General features: G+C 42.6%; 1 protein-coding gene across 16 annotated transcripts in view; it reads left to right on the top strand.

The window, feature by feature from the left end:
• The window catches only part of LOC114311198 (acyl-[acyl-carrier-protein] hydrolase FATB2, chloroplastic-like), a 292813-nt gene extending 275454 nt beyond the window's left edge, over positions 1-17359 (top strand). The window contains exons 1-6 of one of the 16 annotated variants that reach the window (XR_014361748.1): positions 11626-11862; positions 12002-12407; positions 13899-14135; positions 14465-14578; positions 14980-16007; positions 16749-17359. Coding sequence is in view for 3 of the 16 variants with exons in the window: in XM_082915779.1 (XP_082771905.1) it covers positions 12325-12407; positions 14465-14578; positions 16749-16806 (255 nt within the window). In the remaining 13 variants the exon portion in view is untranslated. The other 15 variants (XR_014361762.1, XR_014361744.1, XR_014361749.1 and 12 more) reach the window with 15 other exon arrangements.

Here is a 17359-nt window from a genome sequence, read left to right as displayed (position 1 = left end):
TGACGATCGTCTCTGATAGAGATCCTCGTTTTACTGCTAGGTTGTGGCAGAGTTTGCAGAGTGCCTTGGGCACTAAGTTGACCTTTAGTACGGCTTATCATCCTCAGATTGACGGGCAGTCCGAGCGTACTATTCAGATCCTTGAGGATATGCTTTGAGGTTGTGTCCTTGACTTTAGTGGGACGTGGGAGAGGCACTTGCCCTTGGTGGAGTTTGCCTACAACAACAGTTTTCAGTCGAGTATCGGTATGGCACCATTTGAGGCCTTGTATGGCCTACTGTGTAGGTCTCCAGTTTGTTGGGCCGAGGTGGGTGATGTACCTTTGTTGGGTCCGGAGTTGGTTAGGGAAACGACGGAAAAAGTTGAGCTTATCCGTAAGAGGCTTGTTACGGCCCAGAGTCGTCAGAAATCTTATGCCGACCGTAGGAGGAGGCCTTTGGTGTTTGAGGTGGGTGATCACGTCTTTCTGAAGATATCACCTAGACGGGGATTGATGAGGTTTGGGAACAGTGAGAAGTTATCCCCTTGGTTTATTGGTCCTTTTGAGATTCTTGAGAGGATTGGCGAGGTTGCTTATCGTTTAGCTTTGCCGCCACAGTTGTCCGGAGTACATGACGTGTTTCATGTGAGTATGCTTCGGAAGTATGAGCCGGATTCGTCCCACGTGTTAGATTGGACCGACTTAGAGGTAGATGAGGATGCCTCGTATGAGGAGAGACCGGTTCGGGTCTTGGATAGGCGGGATCAAGTCTTGCGAGGCAAGACCATTTCCTTGGTGAAGGTTTTGTGGAAGCATCACGGAGTGGAGGAAGCCACTTGGGAACGCGAGTTGGAAGTCCGCGAAAAATATCCGGACTTGTTTATTGATGTATAACCATGTAATGAGATTTTGTAATATTAATGAACTTTAAGAGCATTAAAAATGTCTTAAGTTGAAAAACATTGTGAATGTTTTGGTTTATGAAAGTATTGTAGAACTTGCCTTGATATGGGAGTTGATTGTAATATTGCATATATTGGCTATATTATAGAACTGGAGATGTATCATGAATATTGATTATGATATGAAATTGTGAATCATGTATGTTGGAAACGGTTGGAAATGGAAGAGAAATGCATGTTAATGATGCACTTGTAATATATGTTGTTTTTACATATTGTGAGATTGCCTCTTGAATAGAGATGGAAAGACCGGTAATGGGTCGAGTTGTTAAATTTTGCATTGTAATAATGTTGGGAATTGAGAAAATCTTGTTTTTGAAAAACCTGTATTTAATTTCGAGGACGAAATTCTTTAAGGGGGGAAGGTTATAGCGATCCCAGTCCTCCCTTTCTGTAATTGTTGTGTTCCGGACTTTGGTTCCGTGAAGTTGGTGGTTGTGTACCTTGTAGTCATCCTTTAATTCCTTATGTTGAGTTTTTAGGATGTGTTGGGCATGTTTCGAACAGGTTGGATGGGTTTTGGTCTCTAGTGCTATTGCCCAGGTTTTTGGAGTTGCGCTCGAGCGGGTCATTCTGCGCTCGAGCGGAGTTTTGTTTTTGGTTGTTCGCTCGAGCGGGTGTTCTGGCGCTCGAGTGGGGTTTACACCCTTCCAGCATTTCGTGTCTCTGCAAAACTTCTACAGATGTGTTTTCTACGCTCGAGCGGGTTTCTTGCGCTCGAGCGGGTTTGTTGGCGCTCGAGCGGATAGTACAGTTTTGGTGTAAGTTCTGGGAAGGGGAAATCTACGCTCGAGCGGACAGGTTTTCGCGCTCGAGCGGATGTACTTTATTCTTGTGTCCTGGAGCTCGAGCGGGCCTTCTTGCGCTCGAGCGTGTCCAGATTTTTGTGCTTGACGCTCGAGCGGGAATGTCGTATAACAGGGGGCAGCTGGGCATTTTTTAATCACTTTCTACACTTCCTCTCTCTCTCTCTTGCATTCTGAAAAGATATTTTGAGAGCCTCTCTCTCTAGAAACTCCCTTCTCTCTAGGTATTGATCAAGTAGGAGTGATTTCCTCACCTTCGGTCTTTACAAAAGTTGGGTTAATCGTCGAGGGCTACATTTTGATCCGAAAATATTGAGTTTTGGAGCACGTTGAGTTTCTTCATCTTCTTCCCTTGAGCTCCGAATTTGAGGTAGGGATTCCTACTCACTCTTATGATCCTTGACATAGATTTTTGGTTGTTTTGATAAAATGTTGAAGTTGGGTTTGATTTTGGGATCTAGGGTTTCAAAATGTATAAAAGGGGATTTGTTATTTTGATTCTAAAATGTGTATTTTGGGTTTCAAAATAAGGATGTTGATGTTGGTTGTTGATATATGGACCATTGGGTCAATATTAGAAAAAGGGGTAAAAACCCTAATTTGTTGTATAAATTAATTGGTATAATTAATTTGGGAAAAGTGTTGGTATTTGAAATTGAGTTGGAAATAATGAATTTGACTCATCATATAGTAGAATGGTGGAGTTGGATTTATTAATCGCTCACTTTTGAAAACATTGATATTTTATCTGTTGGAGCTTTTATTATCTGTTTAGAAATAATTGTTTGGGCTACCGGTGGAGGGTAGTTTTGATTGTTGTAGACAATGCATGATGATTAGGCAAACTAAAACTTATCAATCGGATGTGTCATAGAGTATGACGGTTAATAGAATACATTAATGTTATGTATTGATTGATTGTGTATATGACCTATGTGTATATACGTTGTGTGTGTGTGAGGAGATAGGGGATGTACTCCACGGTTTAGGGGAAGATAGGGGATGGACCTCTAAACTGGATATTGTTTGGGAGGAGATAAGGGATGGACTCCACTGATACAGCTCATATGCTTGTCAAATAATGTGGTGATACAGCTCATATGCTTATCTATGGAAGTGTTGATATAGCTCATATGCTTATCTGTTGAAGTGTGGATACAGCTTGTATGCTTATCTGTTGAGATGTTGATATAGCTAGTTGGCTTATCTATTGTGTAATGAGAAACGTTTAATATGAGTCACTGTCTCATGGAAATTGTTGGCCAGGCTCTGAGCCGTTGTTGTAAATGGGAAATTGGATAAGAATGGAAAACGAAATGAAACATGGACATAGTGGTCGTGTAATGGGAATGGGTTATGAATTGATTTATGGGAGTTAAACATTTATCATTTGCTAATGTCTTAGTTATTGCTCATACTGTGTTTAGCATATCTCTACTGGGCGTTGGCTCACCCTATATGGGACATTATTTTCAGGTACAGGTAGCATGCCACCTCCAAGGACATAGGTTGGATGATGATGGGAGTTGAAGACTCTTTTTGTTTATTTGTTTGTATTACATGTACATCAGGCCAAGGGCTTCTTTTGTATAGAGTTAGTACTCTTCTTTTGTGTAACCAAGTGTTGACTTGGAAAGCTGTAAGCCCGTAGGGCATTTGCTTTTGTTGTTAACATGTAATACTGTAGAAAGAACTACTCTGATGAATAGAAATGGCTGATTTCTCTTTTATCAATGCATGTTTAATTGTTGGGTTTTATGTATTATTTTGAGGGCGTTACAGCTCCGTCCTTACTTCCAGGCCCATTCCATAGTGGTTCTCACCGACCAACCCTTGAAGAAGGTCATACAACAACTTGAACTTTCCGGCAGACTCATGCAATGGTCAGTGGAACTCAGTCAGTTTGACATCTCCTACCGGCCTCGAACAGCAATTAAGGGACAGGCTGTCGCCGATTTCATCCTGGAATTCACTAATCCTACCCCAACCACCGCCCCTACACCCCCACCAACCCCTACCGTGCCAGAAGACCCGCATTCTTGGACTCTCAACGTCGACGGATCATCTCGCAGGGAAGGTAGTGGGTCTGGCCTCATTCTCACTGCCCCTGAGGGTAACTATTTCAAATGTGCTCTCCGTTTCTTGTTTAGTGCCAGTAACAATGAGGCCGAATATGAGGCATTGATAGCAGGACTCCGCCTCGCTAAGGACATTGGAGTCAGCCACATCCGGGTGTTCAGCGACTCCCAGCTCATTGTCTGCCAGATTACGGGGGAATTCGATGCCAAGGAGGACACAATGCGGGCTTACAGGGATACCTCGGACGAAAAACTCCAAGGCAGATGAGATGGCTCAGTTGGCCTCTGCAGACCAATCCGACCTCAGCCACGGTGTCCGCCTCGAATACCTAGCCCACCCGGCCATCTCACCCGACCTATAAGAAGTGCAGTTCCTCCAAAACGAACCCATCCCTTGGGCGTCTGACATCTTCCTATTTTTGACAACGGAGGAACTCCTAGATGACCAACAACATGCCGCCAAAGTCAGGGCCCGGTCGTCCAATTACATCCTGGTCAGTGGCATTTTGTACAAACGTGGTTTTTCACGACCATACCTGCGATGCCTCAATTCGGCTCAAGCAACCTATGTAATGCGGGAAATCCATGAGGGAATTTGTGGTAATCATTCGGGCGGCAGGTCTCTAGCCCCCAAAATACTCCGTACTGTTTATTTCTGGCCAACTCTCAATCAAGATGCGACTAATTTCGTGCTCAAATGTGATAAGTGTCAACGTTTTGCCAACATCCCCCATGCTCCTCCTACAAAGTTGATCACACTTTGCAGCCCTTATCCGTTCGCCAAATGGGGGATCGACTTGGTCGGTCCACTTCCCACCGGCCGAGGCCAGACCAAGTTCGCGATTGTCGCCATTGATTACTTCACCAAGTGGGTAGAGGCAGAACCCCTTGCCACCATTATTGAGCGGAACACAACCAAGTTCATCTGGCAGTCGATCGTTTGCAGGTTTGGCATCCCTTAGGCCATCGTTTCTGACAACGGAAAACAATTTGATAACGCCAAGTACAGGAAGTTTTGTGCCGACCTCCAGATTCAACCATGTTTCTCTTCCCCCGGTCATCCCCAGGCCAATGGCCAAGTTGAGGTCACTAGCCGTTCTCTCCTGAAGATTATCAAAACTAAGCTAGAAGTTGCTAAGGGACTTTGGGCTGAGGAACTACTGAATGTACTCTGGGCTTACCGAACTACAGCTCGGACTCCCACTGGGGAAACCCCTTTCCGCCTAACATACAGCGCTGAGGCAGTTATTCCAGTAGAAGTCAGTCTGCCTACTCCCAGGGTTTTACATCCGGATCCAACACTAACCGAAGAGCTCCGTCGGGTAGACATGGACCTACTGTTGTCAGACTGGCCTCATACCAACAGAAAATGAGGACACACTACAACCGCAAAGTCCGACCAAGAGAGTTCGCTGTAAGGGACCTTGTCTTGAGAGAAGCAACTCTTGCCACCAAAAATCCGACTGAGGATAAACTGGCAGCCAAATGGGAGGGACCTTACATTGTGAAAGCCCAACCACGTCCGGGCACCTACCGACTTCAGGACATGGAAGGTCAAGACCTCCCCCACCCCTGGAACGTTGAACACTTGAAGCGCTACTTTCAATAAGCTCCTACTGTTGTATTGCTCAGTTGTTGTATTTTCTTTTTGATGCATAATGTAAACTTTGATCGACTGGACTACACTGTCCAGGACAACAATTCTATATCTTAGCTATCTGTGTGTTGTCTCAATAGCATTCTCATTTGCAACACTTATTAACAGCCTCAGCCAAACTGAGCACCAGAAGCCTCGGCCAGTCCGACCGTCAAAAGCCTCAGCCAAACTGAGCACTAAAAGCCTCAGCCAGACTCAGCACCAGAAGCCTCGGCCAGTCCGACCGTTAAAAGCCTCAACCAGACTGAGCACTAAAAGCCTCAGCCAAACTGAGTACCAAAAGCCTCGGCCAGTCCGACCGTCAAAAGCCTCAGCCAGACTGAGCACTAAAAGCCTCAGCCAGTCCGACCGTCAAAAGCCTCAGCCAGACTAAGCACCAGAAACCTCGGCCAGTCCGACCGTCAAAAGCCTCAGCCAGACTGAGCACTAAAAGCCTCAGCCAGACTGAGCACCAGAAGCCTCGGCCGGTCCGACCATCAAAAGCCTCAGCCAGGCTGAGCAATAAAAGCCTTAGTCAGACTGAGCACTAAAAGCCTTAGCTAGACTAAGCATTAAAAGCCTCAGCTAGACTAAGCACCAGAAGCCTCGGCCGGTCTGACTGTCAAAAGCCTCAGCCAGGTTGAGCATTAAAAGCCTCAGCCAGACTGAGCACGAAAAGCCTCAGCCAGACTGAGCATGAAAAGTCTCAGCCAGACTGAGCACGAAAAGACTCATCCAGACTGAGCATGAAGCACTCGGCCAGACCAAGCCTCAGCCAGCCTAAGCATAACAAGTCTCAGCCAGACTGAGCGCCACAATTTCAGGTTCACACTGAGTTACTTACAACGTCAGTGAATCATAGCTTAGCCCCAACTGAGCACGCGTGCAGGGCTCGGTCAAGGCCATCCATGCAAACTTCATGCTTGTGGAATTAGTAGACACACTTAGTCACAATTCCAAGTCCAAGTCCTTACACCACTCTTTGCTTAGTTAGATTCCAAAGACGTTCTTACACGTTTTCTTTACAAGTCAGGTTATTTTCTTCTCACTCAAACTCTTACAAGTCAGCCTCTTTCCTTATAAGCCAAGCCTCACTCCATAAACCACTAATCTACTTGAGCAGTGCGGCCAACACAAACTTATAATTTTATTACATTTTAAATTTCACTTCGCATTGAGGAGTTCTTAACTTTACTCTGCACTGAGTTTTTGTTACAAGTTCAATTTCACTCTGCATTGAGGAGTTTCTAACTTTACTCTGCATTAAGTTTTTTACAACTTCGATCCCACTTTGTCTTGAGGAATTCCTAAATTCAGTTTTTATAACAAGTTTAACTCCACTCTGCACTTCACAATGATTCAAAACAATCAAATGCAAAACACAACTCAAACTTTATTTATTCACAACTTTGTACATAAGTTCATTACAGCAATTCAAAAAAAAAAAAAAAACAAATAAAACAAATAAAACAAAACATGTTTGTGCAAGGTCTTCTTCTTCTTCTTCTTCTTCAATTACTCCTCTTCGCTGGACACAAGGTCTTCTTCCTCAATACCCTCATCCAGGGGTGTTTGGGCCACATCGCCTTCACCAATTGTTACACTACTGAGGTCTAAGTCTGGGAACAGTTCTTCAGCTCTACGTTTGAACATCTTCCAGCCACTGTCCCAGAACTCAGCCATTTTGTGCTTATAAAAGTCTGACCGCTGGAAGCTCTCAATCACTTCTTCCTTAGTCCTTCCTCCAACAGTCGTCCTTGACGGACCCGCCCCCCCAGACTCCTCCCTCACCAAGCTATTGGCGACCGCGGCATCCACTGTCATCTGAAATTCAGCAGACCTCTTGAACTGGTCCACTGCTGCAACATACAGATCGGGGTAAGCCGCTCTTTTAGAGGCTGCCTTAGCCTTCTCCTCGTCCAGATCCTTCTGCGGGGTCGCCCTTTCAGAGGCCGCCTTAGCCCTCTCCTCCGCCAACTCCTTATCCAGGGTCGCCCTTTCAGCAGTTGCCTTGGCTTTCTCTGCCTCCAACTCCTTCTGAAGGCTCTCCTTTTCAGCAGCTGCCTTGGCTTTCTCTACCTCCCACTCCCTCTGAAGGCTCTCCCTCTCCTCCACTGCCTTAGCACGCTCGCCCTCCAGCTCCTTCTGTAGACCGTCAATCTTCACGTCTGCCTCATCTAGGGGTGTGCATAATACCGCCGAAACCGCCAAAACCGTACCGCCAATGCAAATTCGTTATTATTTGCCAATCGAACCGTCGGTTTTTGGTAAGAAAAATAGCAAATTCTAGTGACACTTTTATCAATCCGCCGGTTTCTATTTTTCTTCCAAACCGCACCGACCCGCACCGCTATTAAATCATGTTTTATAAGATTCTAAAAATTCTTTTTTACTTAAGTTTGCTTGTTGTTCTATACCTTAGAATATAGTATTACATTACTGCTCGAAGGGAATTCAAGATGTCAGTAATCCAAAACAAAGTTGAATTCCAATTCACTTTTCAATCTTTTTTTTTTTTTCTAGCCATGTTGCAAACTTGCATCAACTCACTTTTCAATCTAAATATTTTTCAACAGTAAACATTTTCAATATATTGTAAACCCTGAATGATATTAATTTTATGTATTGTATTTGATCATTGTAGCTTCCACAGATGCTTGTAATGAACTGATGGCATAGTCGTTGATATTATCATGTTGTTGCTACACTTGCTGCATCAGAAGAAAGCTTCGCAAGATGCTTAACATCACGGTATCTCTCTTCTTTTTTTTACTCTTTGATTTAAGTTTTGTAATTTGAATTCTATTTTTTATAAACCGCCAATCCGCCAGAACCGCCAAGGCAAATCCGCCATTATTTGCCAATCGAACCGCCGGTTTTTAATAAGGAAAATGGCAAATTCTAGTGACACTTTTATCAATCCGCCACCCGCCATACGGTTTTTATTTTTCTCTCAAACCGCACCGACCCGCACCACACACACCCCTAGCCTCATCCTTCTGCCTGACCAGCTCTTCATTATTGCTCATCGCCTCTTCATGTCGTTCGACCGCGACCGCGCAGGCTTTTTGGACCTCATCCAACCTTTTCTGCTCGCCAGCCAGTTGGAACTCGAGCGACACAACCTGGCGGCGTGTGTTCTCCAGCTCCACCTTGACCGCTTGCAGATCAGCGTGGGCACTCTCCCAACTTGCACTCTCCTTCTTCAACTTTGCAAGCTGAGTCTTGGCCTCATCTGCCTTGAGTTTTGCAACCCCTGCCTTCCTCAACAGAGCCCCTGCTAAGGTGGTTACCTCCATTTGAGCGGAGTATAACCCCCTCAACAGTTTAGCCTCATTGAATTTGGCTGCTGAGCGTAAGGCTGCCTCTTCTACTATCCCCACAAGGCGCTTTGCCCCTGCCCTGGCTGGGCCTTCTCCTCCCTCCAACCGCCCAACCACTATACGAGCGTGGTAGATTGCAGTAGTCAGACTGACTCTCCCTCCTTGGGGTGCAAGACCCCCCTGGGGCTGTTCTCCCCTCCTTGGCTCAGGGCCAGTTGCCCCACCTTCTACTTGCACTTCAGGGGCGACCTTCGCGACCCCTGCGGCGATCGCTGCCACTACTGGAACGACTTCCATGCCCTCTGAGGCAATGTCCACCACTTTTGGGGCAATTAGTCTTCGTGGGGTCTCCTCCACTTTCCCCCCCTCTGCCTCTTTCGCCATGCTGGTCTCTCCTGCCCTCACTTCCCTCTTTCTCTTCTGGACAAGCTCTTCTTCACTCCTCCTCACTCTCCTCTTCTTCTTCACTACGCCCAACACCTCCATCTCCTTCAAAGACCTCTCCTTCAAAGGATCTATTGGGGGCGGTCGTGGCACAAATTCACCTAAGTTTTTTTCCCCCAAGGGTTTGGGGCGAGGTCGGATCCTCTCTCTTGCAACCGGCTTTGCCGGTCGGTCTGCCTGAGACTCTTTGAATTCTTGGGCTTTGGCAAGGATGGTCCAATCCTCCGCCTCTTGAGCCTTCCTCCTTGCCTCCAACTCCGCTTGGTCGAGGTCCCTACCGTTCGGCTGTGGACCCAACCCCGCCTCAAACAAAGCAGACGGCTGAACGAGCTTGTCCCATCTAGCCCCTTCCTTCTCCCTCCATTCCTTTACCCTCTTCACCCTCTCCTCTACTGCTGCTCCCAGCTTTGGCTCCACAAACTTGGTGGGCACTTTCCAAATAGTGTGCACTCCATCCCCTCCACTGGTAGACACATAGAACCACCATGGTCTCCACTCCTTGATCGGCGACGGCAGCCCCGCCACTAGTCCTTTCCCTACTGCTGCCTGTAGAGTGACCCAAGTCTCTTGCTGCCCTGAAGCCTTGTAACATGCGAAGAATTCGTTTACTGTCATGGCCGCCCCTTCGTTCGCCTTTGGCCACATACTTGCACAGGCTAGTAAGATCTTCCACGCATTGGGCATTAGTTGGCCCGGCGCTACCTCCAAACGATTTAAGACATCTACCACCACTTGCGGCAGGGGCAGCCTCAGTCCTCCCTTCAATGCTTCCTCATAAAGGGCAAACTCCCCTGGCCTGGCGTCAGATGGCCTCTCCGTCGACATCGGCAACAATAACTTTATTTCAGCAGGCACCTGGTATTTTTCACGAATAGCCTCTAAATCCGCTGCGGTAACCGTTGATCTATCTACCTTTGTATGCCAGTGATCTGGTTCTGCCTGGCTGATTGGCTTTGGAGCTGCTACCATGGTGGAACCATGGGATCGTACCACCGACTCCCCCACCCCCTCCATCCTATATTACTGCGCTAACTCCACTGCATCATTGTCACCAAGTGGATCCACCCTGACATTCGCAGTTTCTTCTTGGGCCATATCTATGGTATGTCTGCAAATTGCTTCAGATGCAAGTGCAAGGAAATTGAAAAAGTGTTGTAGAGGTGTATCGTAAGCAACAAAGGAATTCACACTTGGAATATTTTGATTTTTCGTAAACAAGTAGGTGAATCGAATAATGCCAAAAGCCCACGGTTTGCCCGTATTCCAAGGATCCCAATTAATTTTCGCCAGTTTGAAAACTTTTCAAATCATCCGTCAAAACTGTTTTTTCAACACCCATAATGACCTATCGTTTCATTTCTGATCCAACGCCTAATCTCCCCCCCCGGCGGGATTTGGCACGTGTACGACCACGATCCACTGCTTCCTCCCCTTACCCTGTTTTTTCCACTTCAAATCACCACGTGACGCCACCTCTCGAGCCCCACGCCCCTCCACCTCACCCTTCGCGGTCGACCCTCCTCGTGGTCGGCCCTCCCACTCGGTCACCCTTCGCAGTCGGCCCGCCTCGTGGTCGACCCTCCCAGTCGGCCAACCTTTGCGGACGGCCCTCTTCGCGGTCGGCCCTCCTCGTGGACGACCCTCCCACTCGACCAACCTTCGAGGTCGGCCCTCCTCGTGGTCGGCCCTTCCACTCGGTCACCCTGCACGGTCGGACCACCTCCCGGTCGGTTCATCCTCTCGGTCACCCCTGCCAGTCGACCTTCATCCTGCCAATCCCTAACACCCACATCTTCTTCATTAGTATTCCCTTCGTTGGACTAAAGCTGCACTCGGGAATGGGGACTACTGACGTGTATAAACTCATAAAGGCCATGAATCACTATGAACAACCCAAGCCCATCACTTTGAGCCCAATACATAACCCAGCTGGTGAGGTCCAAGACAGCTGGAATCCAACATGGCATAAAGAGCCAATGACATTCAGACACATGGCAGGTGAAGGACGAGCCACATCAGCAGACAAAGATCTGCAAAGTTATTGCCATTGCACATCATCATTAATGCAGCCCATCACAGCATTTATTACGACAACACCTCTCCGTCGGAACAGGACCCCCTTACCCTGAACAAGGTAAGCTACAACATAGACTTTCAACGAGAAGGGCAGGTCGGAAGAGACAGCGAAATGATTATCAAAGGATATAAACAAACGTTGAAGACAAAAAGAAAGTTAAGCTTTCTATCTCTAGTCTCTCTCTACACCCTACTTCAAGAAGAAAGTTAAACTTTTTATCTCTAGTCTCTCTCTACACCCTACTTCTCTTTCTAACTTACTCATCGGAGGGTTCACTGGGGGACTACCCCGTTCCCGTTGGACTTGTTTGCAGGTTATCCGATGGGCTTGATCATTTGGGCGTGAGCCTGAAGAACTTGTACCTGTCCGATCCATTCACTGGAACAAACTGTATCATCATAAAGGAACCGGACAGGGGGAGGGTTTCAATATCTATAAGACCGAATCGATCTCTCTTGTGTATCTGAAATCAGAGTTATCCATCTCTTCTTCACGGTGTTCTTCCTGTAAGGAGTCCTTGAAAGCAACGATTGTGAGAGTGTATTTCACTGACTGGTAAGTTGGTCATCTTCATTTTCATCTTCATCTTTGGTTTCGGTTTTTTTTCCCCCTCATATTTGTGTAAATTCGCAGATTGCTTCTTCCTCTCCCTACATTGTTTTATATGAAAATTATTTAATTTTGATTTTTTCAGATATTCCCCAAATTTGTAACAGGGGATATGAGTTCCATTGTTTCGAATCTAATTCAAAACCATGAAGCAGATAAAAAAAATTTGACTTGAAAGTTCTCTCTCTCTCTCTCTCTCTCTCTCTCTCTCTCTCATTTCGCAAAGAAACAGAGTAAGTAGTATTTTCTTCGTATTTTTTGCGAAGCTCTGAATCGCGAGACCACAAAATCGAACGTAGACAGGTCTCCATTGGCCGTCGAATCTGCAAGGCAAAACCCTAGATCTGAGTTGATCTGTTTTCGATCGGCCTCAGCATTCTGAATATTGGATCCATTGGATCGGAGACCATGCCAGTGGCTGCTTCCGCCATATGCTTCTTGAATCTCCACGGCGATGTCCTCATCAATCGTTTCTACTGCGACGACGTTGGGTCAGCTCCTCTCTCTCTCTCTATATATATATATATATATATTTATATGTATGTTTATTCAATTATAGATTTATATGCTTAAAATGTATGAATTACATATGAAGAATAACTTGCATTGAGTATATATTTGACTTCCTTGATGTGGATTGACATACATATTTATTAATAGAGATCCTTAACATCCCTATCATTTAAGAAAAAAGTGTGGGTTTATAATGGGTAGCAGCTTCTGTTCTATCATCTATGTATGTTTAGCTGTGACTATTTCGGGAAGAAGGACATGTGGTTTCTTAAACCCTAGATTGTTGTGTTGTTGCTCCAAAGAAATGTAATTAGAGACTTTTACTATTTGTGGAAGGCACGCTTTTAGTTGGTTTACAATTGTCAGGTTATTACTTTAAAGAAACTTATTCCCCCTCCCCCCTCCGGTGCCTGTGGAAGGTGTGCTTCCATTTTTTTTTCAAGCATCAAGTTATTCTTTATGTTTATAAAACATTAGATTAGAATTGTATCTTGTGTTTCATTGTGTGCATAAATGTCAATGGTCATTTTCCTTATGATATTCTGAACTTAATTTCATTAATTCTATTGTCTTGATACTATAATAGTTGTTTGTTATATGACAAAGAATTTCACTTTATGGCTTAATTTTGTGTAATTTTTATTTTGATTTTTTGTTTATTGACTCCAATAATTTATCCAAGGGTAATATGGTGGATGCCTTTAGTTGAGCTGCTCATATTGTGATATTTTACATCACTATGTGGTGGTTGGTGAGAAGTCAAGCACATCTAGTGATGTTTGGCATTTTGGTTTTTATGTCTACGTTCAATTTTTGGCCTTCTTATTGCTTGCTAAGAGTGTGTCTCTTTTCATTGAATACAAAATTTTAACAGGTTCCACATTAGTGTGCTTTCAACTAATAATATCTCCTTTAACAGTGCCATTTGTATGACCCCATGATGTTCTTCCCATTGAAGATTAGGTTGTTTGTAGAAGGGGACAAATCTGTAATTAATTCATTGCCTGAAGTTGGATTACATAGTTTACTACTTGGTCCCAATGTTCCAATTTCTTTTAATTGTTTCCAGGTTGGTTCTTAGTAAATTTAATGGAAGATGTTTATGGTTTCACAACTGCATACATTGGTCCCACCATTTTAACTTGGTGCACTTCCCTACAGGGTTATGTTAGATGGGTTCAGCCTTTCATTATACACATACTGGAGAAAATTTGCTACCCTCTTTGGATTGTTCTTTTCTGTTCTTCCTTTTTTTTTTTTTTTTTCTTTCTTTCCTCTTTTGCATAGTAACTCAAGGAATTTTTTTTCTTAAGTACTTCAATTATTTCAAGGACCAAATGTATTTTCCTTAGTTATGGTTCGTTAGTTTGTTCCACACTTTTGACTTACCCTTCTTTAACTGAAGCAGATTTATTGTTATTTATGGATCAAGTTAGGATAATACTTTAGATTTTTTTTTTCTTTAGCAGACGGTATAAAGAGAAAAAGGAAGAAGTGGCAGAGACGGAGGTTGATCCTTAATTATATTCTCCATCTTTGGCAAAAAGCAAGACCTCTCCACCACTCTCCTCTCTCTCACCTAAGGCTGCTTGAGGACCTAGGCTGTCAACTAATTCCTTGCCATCTCAAATTTTTAGAAAGTAGCTTTTTTGTACTTTTTTGCAGCATGATGACAATCACATTCACAGATTTCTCTGTGTCTCTATGTAGGTTTTTTGTTTTCATATTTACACTCTGATTGTTTGGGCATAAAATGCTTTTTGCATTTTCTAGCATTTGGTACAATAGAAAACAAAATGTTTTTTTATTCTTTTTGCTTTTTCCTTTTTCCTTCCACGATTTCAAATAACTACCCTAAAATAGTTATTTCAAATCCATCATTATAGAATTGTTCAATTCAATTTTAAAATTTAGAGATGAATTATCAAACCTAAATTCGAGTTATCTTCCATAAATGATTAATGCCAAATCCATGCATTTCAAATCCTTAAATACAAACGGAACCTAATAGTCTGAACTTTGTTATTTCTTTCAGGGGCGATGTTGTGCAAGTCAACAGTTGGGTAGCTACGTCTGGAAAGAATGGTATGCGGGGTGATTGGATTGTCCATGACTGCAAAACAGGGGACATTCTAACAAGAGCTTCCAGGTAGGAGCTTATTTAAACAAATCTCATGACTTTTATATGGATGTCATAAGTTATGCGAGATTCACGTATAGCCACAATATCCTTTCATGAACACTATATCAGCATGTTTATTGCCTTGGAAAAGGGTGCATATATTATTCTGTTATATTTGAACAAATAAAATTACAAGATATTGTTGAATATATGTAAACTAGTTTAAAGTGAACAATATCTGACCTTCACATCCCTCCTGATAATATCCATAAGACTGGTTTGGATTAGGTAGATATCCCTCGGAGCATGGTAAGCCATGGATTTTTAGTGTCAAGAATAACATATTCTGAAACTTAGATTAAATTACTTATTGACTGACCAGACTTTTTATTATTATTTATTATTATGGTGACTTTGGTTGGTTGCAGTGTCTGAGTGATGATGAATAAAGAGACACAGAGGTTATCTAAGATACCAGATGAAGTTAGAGTGGAAATAGGTCCTTATTTTGTGGATTCACCTCCTGTTCTGGACGAGGACAGCAGAAAATTACCAAAGCTTAATGAAAACATCATAGATTATATTCGTATTGGTTTAACTGTAAGTTAAAGAATTTGATGGTCATGATTATTTGCCTCTGTTATGCAGCATATGACTGCTTGGTGCTGCTCGAACCTTGGTTTGTTGATATGATTTGTGCATTTTGAATTGATCAACCTAAACGGAGTGATTTAGATGTCAACCTGCATGTTAATAATGTGAAATACGTTGGCTGGATTGTTGAGGTAAATCTCTTTTCTTTCTTTTGATGTTTTATCTATTTGATTTCTCTGGTTATTAACTTTATTAGCTGTCCCATGAAATATGGTTTGTGATGCCTATTGGATGCTCTGTTCAAACCTAATATCATGCTCTCTGGCCAGCCTCTTCTTGGTCAGCCAGTAATGGTTAAACCATCTGAAGCTGAAAAAAATCTGGTTAAATTAAAAAGGATCATATCATTGGATTGTTAGCTCAATTGATGGTGCGATAGGGCTATTTAAGTGTTGAATAAACTTTTAAATGTGATGAGACCATAAAGAAAGGATTGGTTTTCCCTCAGCTGATGATTTTTCTTTAGTTTTTCATGTATGAATGTCTAAGTTGATTGGTTTACTTTTTGGGTTGAAAATTTAGCCCTAAATCTGGATGCTTTTAACATAATGCATCTGACCTTACTAAATGATAAAAGTGTTCTTTTTTTTATTATATATATATATATATATATATCTTTTCTGAATCCCAGATTAGGAACGAAAAACGGACCTTAGAAATTGGTTTGGTTGGAGATAGAGCAGGAAAATGCCTGTCACTCGTGCGTAAGTTCCAAGTTCCATATTTTCCCCCTCTGTGCATAATGATGAATTCAAACATAATTTCATGATGGGGTAACTGTTTATGCTATGGAGATTCGCAGGTACATAAAAGAAAATTATCTTATTTTGAATGTTATAGTTTGAAGTAAAATATGGCTTGATTCCATTAGTTCTAAAATTTCATGTTTTATGTGCACTAGCAGAGCATTTTTTGAAAGGCTCTTGGAAATTTGATGTTGTTAGTTAGAATATATATTCCAATAATGTGGTCATACATTACAACACAAGTTCATCATATAACTTTGGCAACATCACTCTCCTCAAAACAATTTTTGTATCCCAGGGACTGAGTGTTAAAGTCCTTGTTGTTTTTTAGGTAGAATTAAATTTTCAAAATTGACATTGAAAATATTTGAGAAAAACTCTGTTCTTACATAATGTTGATACACAAATGAAGACCAAAATAATACAGTAGTGTATTTTTCGAAAATTTTAAACCACGATGATGGAATTTTTGTTTTGAAGTGATACGATCAAAAGATCTATCATATCATTGTGTAATAATTTTCTATATGAAAATTTTACTGAGTAATGCTAGAATGATCAGTTTTGTATATAAATTTACTTGACATTTGATGAAAAAAAAGTACTGTTATACAAATAAAACTACATAGAAAATCAATACACATGTAATCAGGTGGCAACTACTCAGCTTATCATTACAACAAAAGACTATTGAATTTTTAAGATTTCCAGAGAAACATTATTGTGGTTGTAAATTCTGTATAAAATTTATGTCAAAACATCAAGATTTAGCTTTAAGTGTTTCTTTTGGTTGACAGGGGCACACACCATAGGGATTTCTCACTGTACAAGCTTCACCATAGGGATTTCTTCTAGCTATTGCCGCGGGTTTAGGTGCCTTAATACATACATTGGGTAGCCTTGTCCCTATGATAGGAGTAAGTGGATTTGCGACAGCTGCAACTGTAACTGCAACTGCTATAGGAACTGTTGTCGGTAGTTTTAGATAGTCTCTTAATAGTTGTCGATATGTTTAGAAAGTTAGATATGCATAGTACCTGTTTGGTGCAGCTTAAAAGCTGCTTATTTCAGCTTTCAGCGTAATTTAAGCTATTTTGATGTGTTTGGTTTAGCTTATAGCTTATAGCTTTTTGAAAGTCAGAAATCAGCTTATTCTTTGAGTGGGGCAGGAGATGCTTAATTTATAAGTCAGAAATCAGCTTATGTTTATAGTTATAAGCTATAAGCTGTTTTGGCATAAGCTATAAGCACTTTCCCATAGCTCTACCAAACAGGGCCATAGTTTTGAATGATTTAAACTTTTTGTACAGTTTAGAACTTAAGAATATAGTTTTCGAATGCTTAGAATGTATAGACAATTGTTGAATGTTCATAATTTATGGATATAGTTTCTTTTTGATGTTTCAAA

The sequence above is a fragment of the Camellia sinensis genome, chromosome 2 (assembly GCF_055761805.1).
Source record: "Camellia sinensis isolate YWXY chromosome 2, ASM5576180v1, whole genome shotgun sequence".
Lineage (NCBI taxonomy): Eukaryota > Viridiplantae > Streptophyta > Magnoliopsida > Ericales > Theaceae > Camellia > Camellia sinensis.
Note: the sequence above shows the minus strand (reverse complement) of the source record. Positions and strands in the feature narration are given on the sequence as shown.